The sequence below is a fragment of the Bombus terrestris genome, chromosome 15, assembly GCF_910591885.1.
Source record: "Bombus terrestris chromosome 15, iyBomTerr1.2, whole genome shotgun sequence".
Classification (NCBI taxonomy): Eukaryota; Metazoa; Arthropoda; class Insecta; order Hymenoptera; family Apidae; genus Bombus; species Bombus terrestris.
The window spans coordinates 9935831-9961487 of record NC_063283.1 but is presented as its reverse complement, the minus strand read 5'-3'; the positions used below and the strand labels follow the sequence as shown (position 1 = coordinate 9961487).

The 25657-nt window shown below is 42.2% G+C and overlaps 1 protein-coding gene and 1 long non-coding RNA gene across 3 annotated transcripts in view; one reads left to right on the top strand and one right to left on the bottom strand.

Annotated features, from left to right (window-relative positions):
* Window positions 1-25657, top strand: part of LOC105666554 — a 137945-nt gene that overhangs the window by 78054 nt on the left and 34234 nt on the right. The gene's annotated exons all lie outside the window — the stretch shown is intronic.
* LOC100645927 (dynein beta chain, ciliary) lies at window positions 486-24537 on the bottom strand. The gene is given in 37 exon segments (XM_048412381.1): window positions 486-3583; window positions 3810-3962; window positions 4034-4390; window positions 4449-4663; window positions 4752-4879; window positions 4980-5281; window positions 5444-5725; window positions 5813-6113; window positions 6383-6937; window positions 7339-7808; window positions 7874-8177; window positions 8332-8501; window positions 8565-8861; window positions 9175-9437; window positions 9499-9848; window positions 9953-10217; window positions 10470-10946; window positions 11049-11410; window positions 11519-13395; window positions 13899-14415; window positions 14948-15512; window positions 15962-16493; window positions 16796-17041; window positions 17478-17507; window positions 17791-17939; window positions 18167-18547; window positions 18609-18880; window positions 19208-19562; window positions 19826-20143; window positions 20423-20966; window positions 21345-21612; window positions 21683-21924; window positions 22211-22638; window positions 22856-23262; window positions 23469-23734; window positions 23990-24222; window positions 24300-24537. Coding segments are annotated over 37 exon segments (13449 nt in total). The 3' UTR covers window positions 486-3253.

Sequence of the window (25657 nt, the reverse complement as noted above, 5' to 3'; positions counted from 1 at the left end):
TAAAATGTACTTTCCACATAAATTATAGTCTCTGAGAAGTCCCTTAATGTATTTTACTTTTAATTTATTCAGAGGCACATCACTACAGTAGTTTAGAAAGGATGAAATCTTTCTTTAATTTTCATAAAGCATTAGGAGCGAGAAACGTTATGGTTTATCCTCGTTTTCTAACATACGTTGAGATATCTTCAAATACGTTGAAGGTTCCACGAGTTTCCTATCTTTCGAGTAAAGTTACATTATATGCAAAATAGTATTTTTCGGAACGATAGATAGGACATGTTCGCCAAGAAGGGCGGCGTATCCCGTAATTTTTTAGAGGCTGATGTTCTATTTATTAAACTCATCCATACGTGTCAACATATCAAATTGTGATTTCACTTAGGTGTAGTAAAATGTATGTATCTAAAACTCGATCGTCGAAGGTCGATCAATAGAATCACGGAGACGAGGACAAAGGTTAATCCAAAGCATAGGAGGCAGGGAGGCGCGACATGTCGTCTTGACAAGCGATTTGTCACGTTAACGAGCAACCACCGTTAACGATCGCGTTCAAAGCGGATGCGAAATACATGAAACGGCCACGTGCGTGTACACTACGAAATCCGTTCGAAGGCAGGAATTTCCTGCGAATTAAATTCGAAAGTCGCGAGGGCGAGAACCTCGACGATCCAACCACGCCAGCCAAATTAGCATTCCGAGGGGAAGATTACCGGTTGGCAAGAATTCTTTGACAAAGAGGAACTCCCGGTTCTTGCAAGCTTCTCGACTTCTGCGTCCTTATTATATTCCCCGAATATCGATCGCTCATTATACGCGAGATACCCTCTGAAATGCGTTCCGATGCTCGTGTGTAGCGTAATCGTTCGACTCGATGTTAAATTGCCTCGTTAAGCTGTCGTCGGGATACGTTTTAGCCGGAAATTAATCGCGGTTTTACGGCCAAACCGATATCCCGCGCCTAATCAATTTCCCAACTATATTCCGTTTTAAAATCCAGCAGCAACAATCGGTGAAAATTTTCCTCTCGTTCCTCTTCGGTGAAAATTTTCGGCTTCATTTTATTCCTCTATTTCTTTATTACACGGGGAAATTAACTGGAGAATTAACTTGGAAAAAGATCGCGTACGCGTATCTTCGCCTTTCTTCGAGAATTTCTACAACATTCTCCGAAATGTATACGTTAATAAGAAACGAATGAACTTATCGTTCGATTCGATATGCGGAAGTTAATTGAGCGCTGTTCCCCCCTCCTTCTCGTCGCCATTTTAAGATTTTAAAAGTACTTATCTTTGAACGAGGAAATTGTACAGGTGATAGGACGAAGGCTAGATAGGAGAAGATCGATCGCAACGAGTGGTTGATCTTTAATCGGTCGAAGTTTCTCCCGTGATCGATGTCGAAAGTGGAAACGCCACGAAAGCAGCTTCCTCCGGTTGACGCACAGAACGCCGGACATTCGATCTCGGTTTCTCTCTTTCTCTTTTAGCCGCCGTTGTCCGGCGAGGCTTAATGAAAACCGTGATTGAAGCCGATGCAGTGGGGGCAATCGATCGACAGGAATCACGAAGAGGGTGTTTGGCAGCCAATCACCGACCTCTCTGCAAGGGACCGACACTTTTTTCCTCTTTCCCTTTGGTTCGATGGGATTCGTGAGTAGACTCTGCGCGGGACACGTACTTCGGACTTCAACTTTACTTTTGTATCAGGTTAAACAAACGTTTATAACGTTGATACATCCTATAAGTAGAATTTATTCTCGGTGCACTCATATAAAATTTATTGTAGCATCGATCGAAACACGAGTACAACTACTTGAATTTATATCTTTCGAGAAATAGTACGACGTATATCGCGCAAATGGTGTAAACTAATTTTGCTTTCCTTAATTAGAACGTACTGTCTCTTATTTCGAAAGAATTTCCTGTCCGAAGAAACTACGTATTTCTTTTCATTCGATCAAAGATATTCAACCGTTTTTTAGGAACCTATATATGGGATCATGTCTCAAGCTACGTCGTCGTTAGAAAGTACTGGAAATAAATAATCGACGATTCGAGTTGTACTCGTTAAACGCTTTGAGACACAAATAATTTCTACGGACAAGAAAGCTAAATTAACATACGAGGGACTATTACCGAGGGAACCTTAGTTTCTGATCAGCCTTTATAAAAAGTTTATGAGACGGGACTGTGAAGCGGATGAAAATTTGGTACTTTGAACAGGAACTTTAAAACATAGCTCGTTATCTTCGAAAGAGCAGACTTTCAAAGGAAACTTGCCGCATTAAAGAATCCACGGTTTCCGGAGAAAGAAACGGTTGGAGACAAGCGGCGCGCCTGCATTAGTTAACAAGTTGATCAACAACAGTTTATGGTCCCTGTGTTTTAAAGGGAGGCTTGACGAAAGGCTGGATAAAATCCAACGAGAAACGGTGGAACCTGGGGAAAGTTAGAGGGTAAACATTTTTCCGTTCTCCTTCGAGAGCTAATAACCTCTGCATATTTGATAGGATTCCATTCTCCGCCCGCGGAAGAAAGAGATCGTTTCTGCTTGCGCGCGGTTCGACGTTCCCGCGGAAAGGAAATCTAATTTCTCTCGCTAACACGATACAATTTTGATCCCGTGCCGCAATCTGAAAGCTTTTATGTCCCCGAGGTGGGCAAACCTTGTATCCTCTATGCGTTTTCACCTTTACAAGGCTCGCTCCATGCCGTTTTCCCTTCCTTTTTCTTTCTCCGACCCTTCGCTCCCTCTTTTCTACCTCGTATATTAAATTGACCAACGTTTCGTACACGGTCCTGTTTTGTCTCTGGAGTCGCGAGTATCGATCCTTTCGAAGGGCAAACCTTCGAGGGACCTTTTGTTTCGCCGAATAACGGATAATTTCTTCCTCTTCCACGGATCACGGAATACTCTGTCCCTCGAACGAAACGGAAACCGAACGATCCACCGCGTCGATTTTCTATCGTCTTACGGTTTATTAACTCTCGGCCGATTAGCCCATTCCGTGATATCCTGCTTCGTTCGATGGGTCCTTCGAGATTCACGCTCGAATTATTCTCTTCTTTCTCTGCCGCAATTGCCCGGCCTGGTATTTATGGGAATCAGTGAACGAATCGCTGTTTGGGGTTTCCTTTAACGCGCCTCTACTAAAATCTTCTACTAAAATCTACATCGTAAATTTTATTCACCCTCTCCTATTTTAATTATTTATCCGTAGAAACTCTTGTCACCAGTATCTTACAAGTATTCAGGTTTGAAGCAACAACGCTACACCTGCCAACGTCCACTTTGCAGCCTTATCTTTGGTCTTCAAATTGAAAGTCCACACATAGGTAGGTCCTCGAGTTCTCGTTTTATAAACAGGACACTCGTACATATTCCTCAAGTCTTGTTTATCTTGTGTGATCGCTCTTACGTTGATCACAGGCATCACAGGAAACAGTTCTTTCGGTTTCGAATCGACTAAAATACCAGACTGCACGTCCCATCGTGCTCCCTCCATAAATATCCCATGAATATACGCACCGTCTCTGGGGGCTGCCCTGATATATAAAAAAGATAACAGTCAATGTTGACCCTTCGAAAGAGTGATAAAATGACGAAGAACATGAAATAAGCAATTGTAAACATAATTGTCCGTGTAACGATCTCGTTCAGTTTCCGTTCCTTTTTTCTTCAATCGTTTTTTTACGAAGAACGGTTAAATAATTTAATGTATTAAAAAATTGTACTTTGAAACGATCAGATCAACCAACTTAATTCATTGATAACTCTAAATTCCAAATAAATAAAATGAAATTCACGCACGTGAACTCCTCTTTGTTCTTCTTCGTCACGTCGCATTGCAAGCACATTTTATCAAGCGGAAGTTCCTGTCTCCTAGCTGTCGATTGCATGATGGCCGTGAGCAACGACTGAGGATTGAAGAATCCGGCCAACCAGACCGATGGTGGTAACTGAAACGATAATTTACTCGTAATAACGATAACTTTAACATATCGATTATCCTTTTATTTTCTTATCTTACGACAAAGTCAGTCGACCACGTTTCCAATTCTCTGATCCGTAGTAACAGGTCGACGAACCAAGCTGCCAGTCCTAATAAAGATGGATAAGCTCTTTGAGCCCAAACAGGTGGCACTTGGTCAAGGAACAACGCGTTCTCCAAGTCCTCCATATCTGAAGTGATCGTTAGCTCTCCCTTCAAGCCTAAATCCAGTTCGCGCAACGACCGTTTTATTTCCGTGGTCAGATGATTCATTCGTTCGCACTCTTGGAATGCTACGATCACGTACGGAGTCCTTTCTTCCACTTTGCCCATTATTTCGGCCATGTTGAACTCCTCTGGAAGTTTCTCCATTATTTCGTCCAGTATTTGCTTCACCTTTCAACACAACGAAGTTATCGTCTAATGGTTAATATGGAACAGATTAAATGACTACCTTTTCTTCCCTGGTCACTGTTTGTCCTCCAGAGCTACCCGCGTCCCTCGGTTGCATCTCAAAGACGGTTTTAAAGAGATTCTCTGCAGTCATCGTTAAGAAACCTATTTCTGCATTGGGGTGTAGACCGTACAAGTAGGGTGATTCCGCAGGCATCGCTTCGTCGATGTAGGCATGGTAACCGGCTAAATCTGTATTTGGTGGCGCTGGGAATCCTTTGTAATATTTAAATCGTTAATTGCTTTCCAATTACGAGAAGAACTATTGATAAAAATGCTCGAACTCTAACGAGAAACTTGTTACCTGGCGCTAACTGCAACTCTCCGTCGACCAATTCGGGTTGCATTAATTCCTCGAGATAGGAGACACACAGCCTTCTGTCCCAGTCGTCGGTTATATGCCCGCCGTACATAATTTCGCCGAAAAGATACCTTTACAAATGTGCACGAGTACGTTGTGAAAAGAATATGACAAACAACCGGTTAGAATTGTTCAATCTGCTGAAAAATAACGAAAGAAATCGAAACGAACCTCAAATCCTCCCAAGGCACCTTCGACGTAGCTTCTAAATAATTGTATAACACGCTGACACTGATGTGAAGATCGCCTACGTTGAAGGGATAGATTTTATTCCAGCCCTGTGGGCCGAATTTCCGGCGCTCCGCGACCACCGCGTGGAAGTAACAGAGGGAAAATAGAATGGCCTTGAACTCTGCCTCCTTGCTGCACATCTCCAACGTCTCTTGGGTGAAATTATCCAGAGCTTTGTGCAGATTCGCCTGCATCCCCGTAGGTGGTTCGTTCGTAATCTTAATGGACGACTCGAGGATTCCCTAATTAATCTTTCATTAACCTCTTAGTGTTTCACAGCATCAAATTCCATATCGTTGTGTCTCGAGCTGAAAGCTCGGTGAACTTGCAACTTTTTATACTTTATCTTCTACGACCATATATTCGTGCTCGAGGACACAACGATATTAAGCATAAAATGTTACTTGAGGAATGATGTGTCCTGCTGGTGTACTAGCTGGTTCCGCGCTCATGAAGACCCTGTAATTCTCGTGTGAACCCTCTGCGGCCATTTCTAATTTCTTTTCCAACAATGGCAGCCATTTTTTCACCAAATGAATATTCTGCAAAATCACCCAATGACCGTTCTTCGCGGCCACGTCCATAGCTTCTTCTGCAACGGATTCCTGTCCCTGACCCAGCGACACGTTGTGGAAATTTTGATTATCCAATGTGTAACCCAAGCGACGACCCAGATCCTCTACATCCTGATTAAATGAAAATTCATAGGTTTGCCAGGTGAAAGTTGTGGAACAAGGTGAATGCTTTTGTCCATTCCGGAAATGTTCCGTTACCTTCAATGGATTCACGCCAGGAGAAAGGATAAAGAAGATGGGCGTAGAAGGGCTAGTTTCTTCGTAAGATTTTGCGAACTCGACGGTTCTACCTTCGATATACCTTGGACCAAGCTTCTCTTCGATGAATGCTGCGATTGCGTAGGTCATTCTATCGGGTCGCAGTGCCCTGAGCATGCACAGTCGCTGAATAGTCGTTTTGTTCTTCCATTCCTGCGGGAATTTCTCTCGTTCCGGACATTCGCATTCCACCAACTTTTTCCATCTCTTTGCCGAAGTCTCTATGTCTCTGTCTAAATTGCTGCGCAAAAGAAATAGAAAGATATTTCCAAATTCTCAATATTTCGACTTGCGTTCGTTGTTACGCTATCGTATTATTTTATTACAAAATAAAAATAAAAATAAAACTATAAGGCCATCAATCAAATGGAAATAAATCGCTAACACGGCTCGTTCAAAAGTTGAAATTTCTGATTAAATCTAAATTCCCCAGATTTTTACTTGCATCATTACGATTTTTAACCTGTTACGGACGATTTAAGATAAAAGAATACGTGAAATTTCGATTACCGAAATTCTTCTCTGCTAGCGAGACTTCTAATTCCACCCCAACTGACATTGGAAAGGAAATCAACGGGGGATGTAACGTGCGGCGTGATGGGGAACCGTAAGAAGAAGTCCAACTCTGCTGCAGTCACCTCGTTCCTAGCGAGTAGTATCTGAAACGCCATCTGCGACGCGAAGATCAGTTTGTCGCACTCGAACAACCCTCTGCTAGTATACATGAACACGGAATAGGTGATGCACTCGATCAGATTCTTCACTCTCGCGGACACGTCTGGGGCGGGATCGGCCTTCGAGATGGCTTTTTGAAACACCACGCTGAAAGCTTTCAAGGAAAATTGATAGATTGGATTGATGGTGTTCAGATCGTTCAGGATGAAGTAGAGGAGAGAAGCTCTGGCTGCCGCTGGTCGATATAATTCTCTGGCGGCGTCGATTTCACGGCTTGTGCCGCGGGCTTCCGTCACCTTCGACTCGATTTCTGCCGCGGTCCTCTTCGTCGTCTCCAGATTTTCCACCAACGACGTGTCCTCTAAAACGTTGCTGCCCGCTGAAGACAATCTGTCCACGAAATTGTTATTTTATCGTTCAAATCGAATTGTATTTCCATCGCTATAAATCCTTTGAAATTCGTTCAGAAACAAGACGAAAACAAGAGAATAGAGGGGCTAACTATAGAATTCGAGTTCTCAACCTGTGTACCACTTTCTATAAGAAGATTAGAAGGAATAGACGATAATGTTTCCTTTTTAATCGTAAAATGACAGTGAAACAAAGTAATCGATAAAAATATACTTATCGCGTTTTTATCGGTAATCTTGGTATATAATTACATAGAAGGGAGGGTCTTGGGTTATCTGGGTAATACGAAAGGGAGTGGCGACTGAGAAAAGGTTGGGAAACACTGACGCTGAGAGTAAAGGAAATGGAAATTGTTGTGAAAGGTCGAACGAGCAACGTACCTCGATAAAAGGGAATCTTCCAAACTGTTGAGCGTAATCTTGAAATCGTTCTGCTGTCTGGTGAGCTCAGCCTTCAGCTCCTCGAGATCCGGTCGCTCGGCTTTCACTACCTCCGCTAGTAATTGATCCTCGAGACCGTCCCTCGTTACCGTGAAATTAATTAGAGTAGTTTGAGCCTGCATCTCGGGCTTGTAATGGGGATTAGCCAGCTTCGTGTGCAATAATAATCTGAACAGCGGATTGTATTCGACCTCCTTGTCGCCGATCTTAATCGCCCGACCCTTCTTAATCAAGTTTCTGCCTAACAGTGGATCCAACACCGGATCGACCGTTTCGCCGATGTTCTCGACGAGCACGGTCGACCCGGTTGCTAGACATTGCTCGATGACATCCAAGTAACCCTTCTGCCCGAGCCTAATGACACGAAGTTCCTCCCCGTATTTCTGCTTGATCCATTTAATTCCCTGCAGCTAAGGAAAAATAATGATGGAGATCCGAGTGACGTTAGGCGACCTCGTGACAGATAGACCTATACCTGAGGGTCGATCATTAAGGGCCATCGGTCGGAACTCGTCAGAATAGTTGCGTTTTCCGTCGACATTCTATCGTTTGGAAGTCCTTCGTTGTTCCACTTGGCTATCTGTGTGTCGTTCGTCAGTAACGACAGAGGGTCCAGCCCCTCCGTGATTGGAACCGTCGGTTCTACGTTACGTAAAAACGGCAGCCATTGCTTGTGTAGCAGATCCTGGCGAAATTGTTTCGTGAAACATCCCACGTAAGATATGAACGATGTCACCAGGAGAACGTCACCGGGTAGGGTGGACGTTTGTTGCATGAAACTTTAGAATTTTTTCTTTAAAGGATCTGTACAATAGTATTCGTAAGTGTTAAGACGTCTACAGAAAATTAGATATACGCCTTGGGTATTACCAAGCGCTTGAAACATTTAGAATTTGTTAAATTAGCCATATATGGCTATAAATTTGGACGTACTTGGCTACGGAATCCGCCCATCGTATATTTTCCGAGGCCAAACCACCGACTAGCCTGTTAGCCAGAGCAATCGTAGCGTTGGTCGCGTCCGCCTCTTGTTGACACTTGAGCTTCTCGGACGTTGCCTGCTCGAAGTCCGCCGTCAGCTTCGCCAATTGCTCTTCCAACGACTGTTCCAGAAACAGTACTCTAACTAAACTTGTTCGGAATCACGTTTAACAGAGTTTACGTACAACAACTTTGCGTTTGATCACGCTTAACTTCTCCTGAGCAGCGGCCAAATCTGCGTTCGCCTGTGCCAACGCTTTCCTCTTTGGCTCCACGTCGCAGAACACCTCGTAAAACTTGATAATGTTGATCACCCAGGCACAGAGACCCGCAGCTGCCGCTGATTTCGATCTCACGAATTCTGGCTCGAATTCGGAGTCTTTCAGATACGGTTGAATCGCCTTGATTACTTCTGGATGTATATTTTCTTTGTCGTAGTTGATTAGGCAGTCCAAGAACGTGTCGACCTTCGCCATCATGATCTGAAAAAACAACGCGGATGAAATAATCTCACGCAGAGTGGTATAATTCGCTAAAACTCGCAGTGATTTTTTTTTCCTTCGTGATTTTCTCGCGTATTTCTGAACTTCTCTCGAGACAAATTAGCTCGGAAAGTAAGTTTTCAAAGGAATATGCAAAAATAATAAAGAAAAAGACAGCGGTGATGGTGGACTAAAGATTTCCGGCCAAAAGATTTTGAGAAATCTTTATACCATAGTCCGTTCTATGCGTTTATGACTATCCAGCTTAAGTGTACGGTCGAGCACGGACTAGCGATGACCTTGTTTCAAGTACCTTGGCAGCCTTCCAGCTTCTGTCCTTGGGTATTTTCCCAGCTGGAGCCAAGAGAACCATCACAGCGGCAGTTACGTTCGTTACAGCACCTGGTGGCGAACCAAACGACTTCAATTCCGTCAGATTCGCCTTGTTCAGTGTATTCAGAGCCTCTTGGGCAGCCAAGAGAGCCGGTTCTGCCTTCATCAAGTCCATTTCGCAGTCCCTCTGTTTCTTCGATACCTCTTCAGCTATTATAGCAACCTTCGACTCTTCCTCGTCCGCTATACGAAACACGAAACGTGAAATACAAGCAAAAAGGACTGGTTTACCTAAAGGATTTACCTATAGCCTTCTCCTTTTGTACTTTGTCCGTCTCGATACCAACAATGGCGATCAGAGCATCGGCTGCGTCGTTCTTCTGTTGCAATTCTACCTCTTGCATCGCCAGTTTCTCTTTCAGTTTATCCACCTGTACCGCAGTCGAACGAAGCTTTTCCAAACCGTTCTCCAGCCTAGCTACTCGACCACGAAGCTCGCAAGCCTTCGTTTTCAACAATCTAGTGTACAAACTGATCTGCTCGAGAAAGGACTTTGGCGTGGTATAGTTGTATCGGCGCTCGCTGGCCAAATAATGTCTGCTGGCTGCGTTGACGGTCGTGTGAGCGTGGGCCATAAATTTCGCCGCAGCCTCCCTGCATCGAAAGCATCCGTATATTTATTGCTCAGCATCCTCTCCGCTATTGAAGGCGCGTACCACGCGTTTCAGGGGCGTCCCGATCGATATTCTCCGCTCTACCTGTAATTTTCCGGAAGTTCGTCCAACTCCTGCAGAAACCTCTTCGACACAGACATCAAAGCTTCTTGCGGCCATTCGTGGAACCAGTTTATCGCCGTGCAATTTATTATGGCCGGGAATTTCCTCGAGCGAATCCTTAAAGTGGATCCAACAGGGGAGAAGCAGAGAACTATCCGAAGCTGGCGGCGCACCCGGTCGATGAAGAACTTCCAACAATTCTCGCGGGTATCTAACATACCAGCGCCCTTCACCTCGTTACGAACTCCTGCGACCGAGTATATCGATCGTCGAAAAATACTTTAGCGAATTAAATCGTACAAATTTTACGTACGTGATAATCCTTATCGTACAAAGATAAAAGTAAACGAATAACTTAAGCATCGTGTTTCAAATAGAAATTGATTTGGAACGGTTTAAAGAAAAAAAGAGAAAAAAGAACGAGTTGAATCACAGAGATTTTGAAGTTGATGATCCTTGTTCCGAAAGAAAAAACAAACAACCTGAAATATTCATCGACCTGCTATTATGTTCTCCACTTCGTCCTCGGCAAAAAGATCTGGAACCTCGCCAGAAGCAAGCATGTCGTTGATCAGCACGAGGAATTGTTCGTTCGCCACTTGAGCGTCGGTCATCAAAAACACGATGCCCAGATTCTTCAAACCCGACTTGTTATACAGAACAGCGAGCTCCAATTTTAGATCGACGATTCCATAACCCTTCTTCAACTGAATTTGGAATACCTCCAGCGAGCTTATGAAAGCAGCCAATCGTGACAAGCTTTGTTTGCCAGAACCTCCCACACCGACGAGGAGAGCGCTGCCTCGAGGCGATTCCAAGATCCTGTTTATCCGGCACACGTGCATCATGGCGTCCTCGAACAGCACCAGATTCATAGCAGCTACCAGATCGTTGTAGCTGACCATTGCTTCCGATAGCAATCGATGCAGAGTCGCCCAGTCCTTTACCGGCATGTACTTTGGCTCCCCGACTCCACCTTGCAATATAACAAATTTATTCAACTTTTTCCTTCTCGTGGCGTGTTTGAGATCCAAGTGATACGCGATTTTTAGAGAAATATTTCCAAGCATTTGCGCACCTGCAAAATGACAGTAGATATTAGGCTTCTCCAAAATGGCGCCCTCGTCAATTTCCTCCACGTTCTTCTTCAAAATATCCAATTGTAGTTTAGAAAAGCTCTCTATGTCCTTTTCATCTGTAAGCTTATCTCCGTAAACGCGATGTGTCTCGTGGAGCCATAATCTGATTAAGTCTATAGAAGACTGTAGACACTCGTTCCCACTGAATAATAATCCTTGAAAGCAGTTCGATAAGTCACGAAGATTGAAGATATAATGGAATTTCACTGCTGTTGGGAGGAACATTTGAGCGCAACGATGATGCAGCTGAATCGACGCTTGAACAATACTGTCACACATATCAACGACAGAAATGGGAAACCTACGAAATGCATTAATTATCATACAATGATCGAACAACGAAGATATTTAGATGTTTCATTTTGTTATACTGCTTCGCTTCATACAATAATTTATTTTCGAAGCTTACCTGTGTTCTATGTTGGACAAATGCTGCCTCAAGATAGACGAATAAATAGTCGTTAACGAATCGCTGTTAGGAAAACTGACCGCAAACACGGAAAAGTGTCTCTGCAGTCTAGGATTGACGGTAAAAGATCCAGCCGTAGGATTCATACAGCTAACGTATTGACAGTTGTGAATATCTTTCAGAGTTAGTTTCGTTCTATCGTACCAGTGACCGTAATCCAAATGTTGACGAATCAAAGTATGCGGTTGGACAGTTCCATAAGCGTCAACTTCTGGCATATTCAAATCATCAATGAAATACACCAAAGTTTTATTCCCAGGTGGGCCGTAATTTCTACCAGCTTTCTTCTCCAGAGATTTCTCAAGAATCTTCTGCAGCATCTCCGAAGAAGTGTAAAAATTAAAGGGTACATTGGATACTGTGTAATTTTCAGGTAACTGTAGAAGTTTCTCTGCTACGAGAACAGTCTTCCCGCAACCAGCTGTTCCAACTAACATTACTGGATGTTTCTCGGCCATTAATAAATCTAAGAAGTACCTAATTCGAATAGACTCCGCAGTGTAAACCAAAACAGCTTGCAGAGGTATTTCAGGATCCAATTCGAACTTTGGCAAACGCTGAGACCACGGAACGAAGTTCTTTGTCTCAGAGTCTATATAATAATCAAACACGGTGCCTTGCGAGGGAAACTTAATCTGTTTAAATTCATTTATCCACCACTTACTAAATTCCACGCGATAATCTATCGTTTGATCTTGAAACATCGAGGAACCAAAAGCCCAAACGGCAGCGAAAACAAAGTAGAGTTCATAATGTTCCTTCAAAAAATCAGCGGAGGTTAATTCTGGCTTGAGAAGACAGTGAAGAAGATGACATAGCATCTGTACGTGCGCCATATCTGCGATCGGTGTTATCTTTTTGAATCTTGTTCTTAATGTTTCCAAGCAAGCAGGAATGTACTTATCAAACAGCATAACCAAATTGGATTTTTCAATTGGCGACGTTCTTTTCTCCACCCAGCTCGTGACGTAAGGATTCCAGCCTAGATCCTGAGGATTGATATACAAGATCCCTGCTCTGGATACGGTAGCTGGAGTAGCAGTTCTCAAATTAGAGATCTCAAAGAGCAGCCTCATCACAGGAGTCAAAGCTATTCTCTCGTTACTAGCTAAAGTCAGAACCTTGTTATCGTCCATGACAGTGTTCAATGACTCGATCCACATGGGATCGATATCTCCATCTAAAACTATCCACTTAGGATTCTCTCCGCCTAAGTTAGCCTGTTCTCTCATGATAACCGAGAACAAGCCATCCTTCCATTCTCTGGTCGCTGGATTAATTATTCCAAATAATTCGTCATTCGTCACAGCTTTTGGATTCAAATCGTTGTACACAGGCTTCCTCTTCATGTTCTGATACGTTCTAAACAACGACTTCCAAACTTGAGTCTTTCCGGATCCTGCAGTTCCCACGATGAAAACCGAGTGTCGTACTTCTAATAGTTCCTCCAGTTGAACGACTTTGAGAATGAAGCCGTCTTCTGGTTGCAGCATCAAATCAGCTGCTGCCTGTTTAACCATCTTCTCGAATTCCACGTCGCGTTTTCTGGGAACGTCCAAGGCGGGGAACAGGTCGGCTATCAAACCCATAAACACAGGCAGGTCGTCGGAAACCACTTTGGGAATGTTGAAGTCTCGAAGAGCTCTCATGAGCACTTGTTCCTCCGGTCTGCCGGGGTCTCCCCTCTTCAGACTTCCGGCGACCACGAGGACCGACTTTATCGCGCGCAATCCCCAGTCATAATGGTCCTGCTTTGATAACAGCTCCTTGCATAGAGTATACAGCGTAATGAACTTTCTCGCTAGAATTCTCGCATCCTGCAATTTCGAGAACCCTATTTCGTATGTTTTTAATATCATAGAAAGATTAGAGGATGACTGGTGAGACGGTAGAGGGATAGGGGAAGTATATGCATATGGAAAGATGAAAATTTAAAAATTCTCCTTCGTGTAAGAAATATCTTCTAAGAGACCTTTCCAAGATCTTTAAAAAGTAACGTAGAAAAACTGTTATAAATAGAACTTCGTTACTTTTGAAGTAGACGACGTAAATGTACGTGTACACGTGTATTCGAATAAATTTTGTTAATGAGAGCGGTACTAATATTTATTTTTGTATCTGTAACATGGAAATGTTGCATAATCGTATTTTCCTTGCGCAAATTCGTAGCTTAACCAAAGTTCGTAGTTGTAGGAATCACACGAATCAAAATACAAAAGATGAACTAATACAAAAGATGCATAGATCAAAGTATAGACGTAGCTTTGATATACGCGTTCACGAATTTATTTAATATAACATACAAAACCATGATCCCTACCTGGAATCCCTCTGCCACTAACATAATCTCGCAGATGAGTTCAAAATCGGGGACTACCATGGCACACGGTCGAAATAAGGCTTTTAAATTCTCCGGTAATTCTGTTCGTCCTGCGTAACCTGGATTCATCGTGATAAATATACCGACCGTTGGTTCGAGGCTGATTATTTCTCCCATGAAGTTGAATTTCTCTTTCTTATCTCGAATGGCGTCCTGAATCGATTTCACTTGGACAGCTACTACGGAGAGTACTTCGACCGTGATTCGGTTGAACTCGTCGAAACAACCCCAGGCGCCAGTTTGAGCTAATCCTTTATAGATGTTACCGCAGGATTTGTAGTCCATCTGCTCGGAACAGTTGAACACGTAGACCATTATGCCGAGAGCTCTGCCTAGATCTTTAGTGGTTTCCGTTTTTCCAGTGCCCGCTGGGCCTGCTGGTCCACCACCCATTATTAAATGAAGAGATTGGGTCAGGGTTATGTAACATCTATCCGTCAACGGTGTTATGACCAATCTGCATAGAAGAGAAATGATTTAATGGGAATTAGGAAATTTTTAAGGAATCCTGTCTAATTATAATAATTAATTTTCGTGTTATTACAGTCTGGTTACTATTTGGACTGTTGAGAAGCCACGTCGATCTTCTCCGTAAATTGAAAAGTATAGATATTAATCGTGCACTTATGTATCTCATTAAAAGATTAAAAAAAAGATGTGAAGACGATCAAGTCGAGCTTCTCAGGCACCGTTGTTTTTTTTATCATTTATAATACTTTTCATAGCATTTATGGGAAAATATTAACCTATTAACTGAATCGATCTTTGACAAGACACTTCTATGATTACTCAATTAAAAATGAATAAAGAAAAATCGATTTTATCCAAGAAATTGAAAGTTCAAACGACGAGTAAAATATCAAGCGTATAAAGAACAGTAATGAGCAATATTTTAACGCAAGTGTCAATGAACCAGTCGCTAGATTCCATAATCCCTACTACGAAAATTAACAAAGATGCAAAGGAGAGGAGACGAAGAACCATCGGACCTGGGAGTATTTCCCAAGTATTCGTGAGAGTATTTAAACTGCGCGTCGCAAATATTAGCAAAGCAATCCTTCTCCTTTTCGTCCCAACGATGGCGAAGTTGACTCTGCCATTGGAACGCCTGCGACGTCTCCACCTTGGACTGCACTAGCTTCGTCACCACGTCTCGAGAATGTACATCGATAGTGCAGATCGTCATCACCTTTTGTCTCTCCTGTTTCGTTAGCTCTCCGATCAATAGCGTGATCAGTGTACTTAATTGAGAGATCTGTTTCTTTAGATAGTCTTTCAGAGAATTATCGTAACCCTCCTCCAGTCTGGCGAACGCGATGTTCACCTCGGTCGTCCACCAAATTTGCGTTCCACAGAGAGAAACTTGAGCTGGATAGTCGAACAGCCATTGTTCTCGAGACTTCTCCTCGTAAGTTATCACAGCCTCGCTGAAATAGTATCTTATTGTGACTCTCATCGCTTGTTGCAAACGATTTAACCATGCCTCCACGGCGCCCTCGCAGCTCATCTCGCAGTTTGCGAATTCCACGTACTCTCCATCTTTCGCGAACATACCTTGAAACAGCAGTATTTCATTGCATGAAATGTATGAAAAATTAAACGTTTTGGCGTAGTATATTTTAATTTGTCGCGGCTCCCAGGACGAAATATATAATAGTTACGTGGCAGTCTATGTGTTCGAAAGATACGAGACTTCTACACAGCACAAACTAATAAAGGTTTGTTACCATAAAAATATTTTGTCGCACGTGATACGTGCAAAGAAGATCAGTGGTACGCTTAGAGTGACAGATGAAATTCTTTGAGGCAAAAAGCTTCGCGGTTATCGTTCTATATTAATAGTATCTCCCAACATATAGATCTATGAAGGATCGAACGTAGAGTTGTATGAAAATGTATTTAAAGTCTCTTTACAATTTATGGTATAAATTATATTACAGTACGTTTCTCAGACGAAGAATTTCCGAAAAATCAACTTTTATTCCTTGCAGAGGTCGACTTACCCAATACGCGTTTTGGCGAGCCAGCAGCCGCGTCATCGAATTTCAATCGAGCCATGGAGTCGAATAGTTTTGTCAGATGCTTGGCCACGATCTCCGGCTGATTTCCATTCGACAAAATATCCAACAGATCGCTGGACGAAACGAAGTAGAATCTCGGAAACGCGAGACGCTTCGTTTCCAAATATTCTGCCAAGGCTTTCTCGCAGAGAACCAATTCCTTTTGGAGGACATCGAGAGAAGACACCAGGCCTTCTCTGTTCGTTGCTTGCACGACGTTTGGCGTCTTCGCTAGTTCCTCTGTCATTTGCTTGAATTCCTTGTCGATTCGATCGAACCTCTCGGCATCCACTGGCAATTGTCTTCTTATATCTTCCGAGGAGGTGAAGATGCTCTCGAGGTGCATCCAGGTTCGTTGCACCTCGAACCAGATTGTAGTAACTTGATCGGCGATGCTCAGCTTTCGTTGCCAGCTGGAGACTTCTTCTAGGAAATGGGCGATAAACTTCGAAGTGATAAGATTTTGTAGCTGGACCTATGAAAAGCAAACAAGGTGGCCCTAATCGAGTTGATTTTCTCCAAAATTGATCGCACTGTGTCTTGACTCGCTATGATATCTTTCCGAACTCTCATCGTCGAATCGCTCGTGTCTCTTTAAATTTTCACCAAGTACGATTTCTGCTGGTTTAGTCTATGTAAAACGAATCACATTGTGCAAATCTAACTGACGAGTGCGATAAAAACCAGTTCTGTAATTTGTTCAAAAGTCGCTAAATTTCTGCGATTCTTGCAACATTCGTGCTCGAGTGCGTAACAAGCGATCCATGTAGAAAGTACCTGGTTCTCTTCCAACGTTTCGATCAATTCCTCGCTGGCTCTTATTAGGGTAGCGCCAGTTCTAGCGTGAATTTCTTTCTCGAATTCCATTTTCGACCAGGTGGCGTTCAATTCTCTCATGTACTTTTCCATAGACATTTCTTTCACGGCTTTGTCCACGATGTTCTTCACTTCTTCCTCGCATTCGTGAAGATTTAGCTCCAGAAGATCGGCCAACGTGGTAGACTCGTCCATAACGAATCGTACCTAAACGCATTCGTCTTTACCGGCTATGTCTCTAAGTATGTAGCATTTATAATTATGAATATCGTGTATCATTATGAATCATGTATGGTTTAACATTATATATTATCGCAAATGTATTTGAAATTTATGCAATGTGTGCATTAACGAACAATTTAAAGAAATAAACGTAAAGCCAGGTGTACGAAGAATTAAACGTTTCGAATGCAAAATCAATTTATTCGATGAAATATATACAGTGACTGGTACATAGAACGAACGAAAAACGATGATAAAATTATGGTACAAATTATTTGATCACATACGTACGTGATACATGCGATGAGTAACTAATAATGCATTTATTGATTAATCGTGATGGTGATTTGAATATTCGTGCTTAAAAATTTTGGAAATAATTATTTAGAAAACAAAGTGCCAGTATTTACAGTGGACTTACGGTCATTTCTGGAGTCATGTCGCCCAGTTTCTGCAACACCGATAGCGTATATACAGCGGTGCAACTAACTCTAAACATCTTGGTGAACTTTTGTAAACATATGCTAATCCGAATCCTTATGTATAACTATCTTTCGCATAAAATTCATCAAAAACTTTTTTATGTACAATGATACAAAAAATTCTTACAAAAAAATATATGTACAGTCTTTCATAAAAATTGGATATCATGTAAAACGTAATATAAAACATATCTAAATCATTTTCAATCCTTTTCGTAAACCTATTTTTTGTTTCTTAACATCCGCCGATACCTTAGTGCTATTCATTAATTGCCTCCAATGTCTTTCCCTTATAGCTGGATTTTGGAGTTCTGCTACAGCCCTCAAAGACGTCAACATATTCTTCACGGTTGCCTCCAATGATACGAAAGTGTCCCACGATCTCATTTCCTTGTCCAGGGCTAATTCATTGCAATTAATATATTAAAAACACATTTGAAGATAGCTTACTCGTTTTAGTAACAAACGATATGGGTTTCTAATATTTCAAGAGAACGTTCAACGCAAAATAGAAATAAAAAGTCACCCGACAACAATTTTTCCATATTTTGCTCAAACACGAGATATCTTTTAACGTGATAAAAATGCAACTGAAAGAACACGGTAGAGTTAATATCGTGTCACCAACCTCGTATCTCCTTGGAAAATTTCTTGCACTCGATGTCCATGTTCTCTACGTCGATTTTTCTCCAAGGCGTAGTCTTCCATCCTTCTATACAGCTTCTAACGATATTCACGTAGTCCCATAGTTGCTTCAACATCTTCAACTCTCTTCTACATTGCTTCAATACTTTGAATTCTGGCACCATAACTTCGAACAACGATGCAGACTCTTGGATGTCTTTCATTTGACGTTCCAACATCAGAATCTCCTTGTGTCCTTCGTCTAACAGTTCGTAAGGATTCGAACAATCGTGTTTGAAGAAGCTGTAGCGCCGAAAAGCTTCGCGGTAGTGAGTTATGGTCGTGTCGAATGCGGAGATTCGTCCTCGTATTCTGGACACTTCGCCTGTTTTATTTCGTACAAAATTAACAGCTGTCCTAATATCTACGAATGTAGATATATATACCTGCTTGCAAGGGTGCCACTTGCTGTTTAACCATAAGCGCCAATTTCTTGGTATTGGACCATTGCTCGGGCAATTCTTGAAGCAGAACGTTTACTTCCTCTGGAATATCCTGATCGTAAAATTTCAACAATTCGATCGTCTCTTCCAACGGCTGGAACATTTCATCCGTAGTCGGCTGCCTTTCTTTCACTTGCAAGAGATAACCCATCACGCTAACGAGTCCGACGTAATCACCTGGTTGTATCGGTTGAAGCAAACCCTCGTCTGCTCGTCTATGAATAAAATATACATTGAAGAATCCATCGAAAAGCGACTCCTTCCTTTTTCCTTATATTGACTCTCTGGGTAGCCATTTTTATTCTTTCGGGAAGTTTCTCAATTTCAGAAAAATATGAAAGCCAGACGTTCCTTCTACGTCTGATCGAAGGAAAGAGGACGATCTATAGAGACAAATCAAAATAGCCAAGTACGCAAGTAGCCCGAGATTATCGAATGTGCAACGAATATCGTGATTGCCAACATAGCTATCGATCTACAAACAGTTGAAATCGTTCTCCGTTTGCTCGTATAAAGAATGGTAACTTGTAAGAGAAAAATACCTTATAAACGATCCCAAATCCGAGAGGCTGCTAGTAACGCGATCGACCAGATGTCTCTTGAACATGCTGGACCATTTGCAGACCATGTTCAGCACCGACTGTCTGAAGGGTCTGAGGTTTACCCTGAACCAGCCACAAAACACTTTCGATGGTTCCATTTCCTCGATCTCGAGATAGAGGCCCTCGTAAAGGTCGATTTGCTCGCGGAATTGCTCCATTTTCGGCGGTGACCGTGTCGGCCCCTTGGGATCCTGTACGGCCACCATCTCCATTTCCTCCATCGTCAATTGTCGGCTATACTCGAGAAACTGTTGCATCACCATGTCTCTATCGTCTAACCAGAGATAGGCGTATCCTGATAAAATAAGACGACAAAGAACGAGGGTGGATCATAGAGTAGACCAAACGTAGAATCATTCTCTGATGTTCGTTGATTCTATTATAATTCGTAGGCAGTAGATTTTTATACGTTTGTGGAAGGTTTGAAGATGTACAACGCGTATTGCTATTAGTAAATTATTGTTATTAGCTATTAGCCTGCATTTTACTATATTTTATGTATTTTTCCATATTACGCGAATTCTATGCATATAGATTAGCATTTCGTGGTATTTATACCTTCAAAGTTGCTGCAAAATTCAGTAGCTTCCTCCACCGCGGTCGAAACGTTATTCATAATTTCATTTTTCATTCCCTTTATATCCGGATCTTCCTCTAGTTCTTTGCTGTATCCTATGGCATCTCTTTTTAATCGTGGCACCAGTGCAGCCATCCCTATGATATCGTTCAAAAGTGCCAAGATTAATTGATCCAGTCCATCCGGATCGTCAGGTTCCAATGAAGGCACGTAATAGAGATCTGGTTCTCTGAGTTCTAACTTCGCTTCTAATAGCGGCTCAGTTTCTTCATTGGAATCCATATTGTCTACCAAATACCCTGGTACGATTAAAAGAGAAAAATAAATCTCTTTTACGGTTAACAGAATCAGAAGCAACGTACTTAAATAGAATCGTAACAATATAGAAGACACGGTTATAAAAAATCTGCACGTAAAGGTTTATTTAGCTCTAAAAAATTGCAGACCATTGATTCGCCGGTTGCCATTAATCGACTAAAACAGGAAATTTAAAGAGATTTCATAATTTGAGAATTTAAAGAAACCACAACGAAAGCGTGAAACAATAATTATACGAAAAATATGGAGTGCCCATTCACCTAACGAACATCCTACAGCCCTTCGAAGGGATTCCATCACGATCCTATCGATGTAATCTACGTATTTTTGCCACGGTTCCTCCATTTCGTCGGAAACTTGAAAAAGCAGCCTGTTCTCTTCCAACAACGAATGAATCTGTTCGGCAGCCCTCTCGACCTCGCCGTAACGTTTTGATACTTTTTCTGGCCGCTCATCGAACGACAATAAAGCGTCCTTACGACGATCCTTCCTCTCGATGAGAGGCGTCCTCGTCCAAGCGTCCAGCACCGCTTTGATCTTCTCGGCGTTCGTCTGGGTCGATTTGATTCGCTTCCAGAGCCCCTCCACGAGTTCACCCAATTCCACGATGTACTCCAGAACGCCATCCGACTTCCAGCATAATTCTGTTTCTCCTCGAGACACCAACGAATCGATCCTAATTATCTCCTTCTCGATCAGCTGGAACTCCACTCGTCTGGTCGTCTTGCACACGTTGTTGTACGAACACACCGTGGCTGCTAACAGCGTGCGGAACTTTCGGAACGTTTCTACGTTTTCCGACACCTACATATCGAAGACTATTAAACCACCTTAACTTGTCACATTTATTGGCGAATTTTATTTGTAGTATTATCAATTAATTGCACGGTTCGTCCAAGTGTTTATCGATTTCAATTATTATCGCAAGAATGAATTACTAACAGTCTCTCTTATCTATACATTGACAGCGAAAAGAGCTGAAAACAACAAAACGACAAAACTGCCCCCAAATGTTTCACTTTTACGCGTACCAATTCTTTAGTTTCTTCAAATAGCAACTTTATTATGCCACGTTAAAGTGCGCTACACGCAACGGCTGTAACAACGTCATTTTGCCTAAATACTTTGCTGTGGTGGTATACATATAGGGATACATAGGAAAAACGTCAAGTGGATAGGTACCTTTATTGCCTCTTCGGGAATGTCTGATCGAGACATTTGCTTCAGATAGTTCACTTCCTTTAAAACACACAAAAGCTGGGGATCAAAGTTGAGCAGTAACGTGGAATCCTTCTCGCGATAGAGAATATTGCGATTCAGTCCAATATCGACTATGTCAGGTACGGTTCGTGCCCATTCCGTGAACAATTCAGTCTCCTTATCCTTAAAGATCTGGATAAGCCTTTCATAACGTTTTTCTATATTCTGTCCCTCTTCGCTGTTCACTATTCTACGATCGGTATAATTATTTTGTAACTAAATTGTTCTATCAAATATAAATCTCTACTTAAACAACTTACGGATGTTGAATAGCTTTGAAAGATTGAACGGGAAGATCGATGCGTTGTCGGAGCATGGTGATAAATGTCAAAGCCGCGGCTAAAGGAGGAAGATTAATTAGAGCGCCTCTAGTGCCACGATTAAACAGAACTTCGACTACAGTCAGCTCAACGTTCAATAGATCCAAAATTCTGGTGTAACGATTTGCGAACTGTTTGCTTATCATTGGTCTGTCTAGCACCGTTCCAACGATATTTATCAACTGAAACGAAGAACTTGTAAGAATTTTAGTTGTTAAAATTATCGTACAAAAATTAGTTTTTATTTGTTATAAAATATATTTGTTTTTATTTAAAGTTATGCGTCTGTCGCATCTAAAAACTGAGAAAATTTCAAAAATCGTTATTTTTGGCGTTTGTTTATTTCGAATTCTTCGTTTTATTACACTGTGAAAGCAGATCGATAGAAGAACTGTAGTTTTTTGAAAAATGGCTCGTTTCTCCGCCACTTATCCTACCACAGTTGTCCAAGGCTACCAGATACGGTACCTTGAAAACGCTCTCGAGGTTGCCGCAATCGTCGAAAGCTTGGCAAAGAATGGCCGCTAATTTACAATCGAGATCGGTGATGGACTCGTTGAACTTGGCACAATCTACGGTGAAAGATTCGTCGTCTGGCTCGAGCGCGTCGGTTGCCCGCACCGTGAAAGAAACGAACAGCTGCTGGAACTCTTTGTACACGTTGACGATCCTGGTGCTGAGAGATCGGCCGAGAATCCCGCCGATTTCTATCTTTTCCAGCTTGGAAAATTCCATCACGGTGTTGAATAGCCACTCGATGTCGCTCAGTCGTTTCAAGAAAGCATCCAGGCGAGCGAAAACGGCGCTGGAATTGAAGGTCCACGGTGGTGCATTGGGTTTCATCGCTGGCATATCTTTCCTAAGTTCGAATTGTCGTTTGAACTCTTCCAAGATGCCTGCAAGAAAGAGCCTGTAATGCTTTTGATCTACGAAGTCTTCGAAAGAGACGAAAAAAAGTCTGAAAGTTTTATTCCAGCAGTGTGAATGTCAGAAAATTTTAATTAGGAACAACGTTAGAAATAAAATTAAAAGAGGCTTAGAAGTTGAAGAAATGGAATCGCGATAGAAAGATAGTGCTTGAATGATGAGAACGATCTTCTGATCGATTTTAACCTCGAGATATCTGCACACGTTGTAAAGCCTCGTCGACGTCGCTCTGGAAAATAGAGGTCGGGTCGAGGAATCGACGAGCCTCCTGTATCAACAGGTTGGAAATCTGTCGAAACATGATGATCACCTTGGTGGAGCTCTGATAGTAGCTAGATTTCGACCAGGCTAATCCGACCGAGTGTATCAGCGTGGCCATTAGCGGCTTAGCCTCGGAGAAGTCGACCTCTTCGACCGCTTTGAAACACTTGGCCAATGGAGATAGATACAGAGATATCTCTTTCGCCTCTGCCATTGAGGATACCACGTTATCGAAAAGGGTGCGAAAGCAGGGGAAATAGGCGCTGTCTGTCGTTTCCAAAATGCTCGCCATTTTCTTCACGCGATCCTCTTGCAATTGATCGTAGATATATCTGGAAAACGATCCTTCTTCTATAATAATTAACCTTTGGATACCGTAATTTGTTAGACTTGGAGAATATCGTTACCCTACCCTCAGCTTTCTTACATTTTTCGTGTCTGATAGAAAAAATACTTATTTTCAACTTTTTTTATCAGAAATAAATAAATGTCGGGACGATGAAAACGTTACCATAGATGGATATTCGGTATCCTCTACCTTAAATTAGCTAGTCTCGTGGACCAATAGTCAAGCTCGACATAGGGGGTGGGATTTTGACCATTCTCGAAAGCTGCGCCAGATTCCTGAGTGACAACGTCGTTCACCAAGTAGGCCCACTTTATCACGACACCCTCGATGGCGCTCTTCAAGTACAGATCGACGGCTTGGGGGCCTTCTGTTCGCACCAGCTTCTCCACTTCCGTTGCCCTTTCCATTCCGGCTGGCATTGGGAGCACCGTTCTGCCGTTTACCTGGCCTTTCACCTGTATTTCGACGGAAAACATTCGTACAATTTCGTACTACCAACACCATTGTTGAATCTACCATTTCGAATCTAAATATACAGCATGTCCCTTGTTCTTTCTTCCTGATTTTCTCCAAAATGAAACAAAAATAAATAAATCTTATCGATATTCTACACGCTCCCGAATCTCTGACTTTTAAATCGGGGACACCCTGTATAAACTGAGAACACGCGTATGAAAACTAAATCTTTATAGAAGAGAAGGAAAGTTTACTTGGTACAGAGTACCGCGAAGAGAATGAACGTGTCTACAGATGTCCTGAATCGCGACGTCAGGCAAATCCTTGTGATTCTCTGCTTTGCTCAACAGGGGCGCGAATAAATTGTCCACCAAAGTAGCTAATTGATCGACAACTCGAGACGACAGATCTCCTAATATCAGCATCGATGAACAAACTTCTTTCTCCTTGGATAATGGCGCCTGTTCTATCTTCACGACGTAAATACCTGAATAGCGATCGAGAACAATTTTCAAGATCTTGCTTTAGGCGGATATTTTGGAAAGTTTTCATTATCGTACTCACCTTTGGTTCTCTGGCATGGTATAGGGAACGAGGTTGAAGCCACCAATTGCGCGTTCGGTGTCAAAGCTACAAAAAGCGCAGCTGGCAGAGGATTATCAACAAAATCCAGCACAGCGTTTCTGTATTCCTCCGTGAGGAGTAACCTGGCCCACTTCTCCGGCTTCAGTTTCAGCGACTTCTGCACGAAACCACCGATGTACTCCAAACGAAAATCCGCTGGTCCATCGGGAGTAGCCATTTCTATTTATACAAATTCCACATAAGTTATTTAGATTCTCAATTTATACGTTTAGATTCGGGATTTTAGATCTCAACGTAAGATGTTATTTTTATATTTATTGTATTTACTATTTTCTCAACTGATATACTTAGGTCGAAAATTCTAAACCCGATTGGAATTTAGCTGTAGATTTTAAATCTTGACGTAAGGTATTACTTTTTTATTCGCTCATTCGCGTCTTCTTCATCGAGAAATTAATTTACCAAAGGCATTAAATCGTACGAAACGTGAAAATTTGAAAGAAACGTTGGCTTAACTTCTAACAACAGGCAACCAGAACTTCCTCTTCAAAGTACTACGCTAGGACCCTCGTGACGCGACCAAGCAAGCGTAACACAATGCTGGCGTATCTCAAAGGATGGAAAATATGTAAAAGGCTGACGTGACCACGAAAGGGGGAGTGGTGGACGCGGGGTAAAAATGCCAATCGTTTGGTGGTCGTCGTGCAAGCAGGTCAAGAGACCAGGCACCGACTGAACCGAACGGAACTACATTCTGGCATTGGAGGCTCGTGTCTTTTAGACGACCCTATGCCTTCATTGCCTACCTATTGTCACGGGACGCACGGAATATTCTCGAGAACGACTGACATCGCACGCGATACCGCCTTTCGCGTACTGGCAGGTACCATTTTACTCTTTCGTTTTCGCTGGGGACGTTAGTCAGAGTTTCGCGTCCACGGATTACGTTCGTTGTAAACTTTCGATCGAGCACTTTGACCCGAGATCGTTTCACTTTCGACGCGACTTACTATGAAGAATATGCAGGTGATAAAATACGACGAATAACTTTAAGTATATCGACGATCAATGATACTTATTGGGGATGTTGGAGCTCCTCGTCCACGGATGAATCGACCGAACGTTTCCTTGTGTGACATAATACAGTTTACAAAAATTTTTCGAGCGATTGTGGTATTTAATTATCGTTTGAAGGTTTAGTATTTTTCTTGTGAATTCCGTTTTTTCGAAGTTTTCGATATTACCTCTAGTTTTTTTGTACGTTTACTCGATTCTTTTATCGAACGTTTTATATTTGTTTCTGACGTTGGTAGGTTGACGAACATGTGTAAAATTAT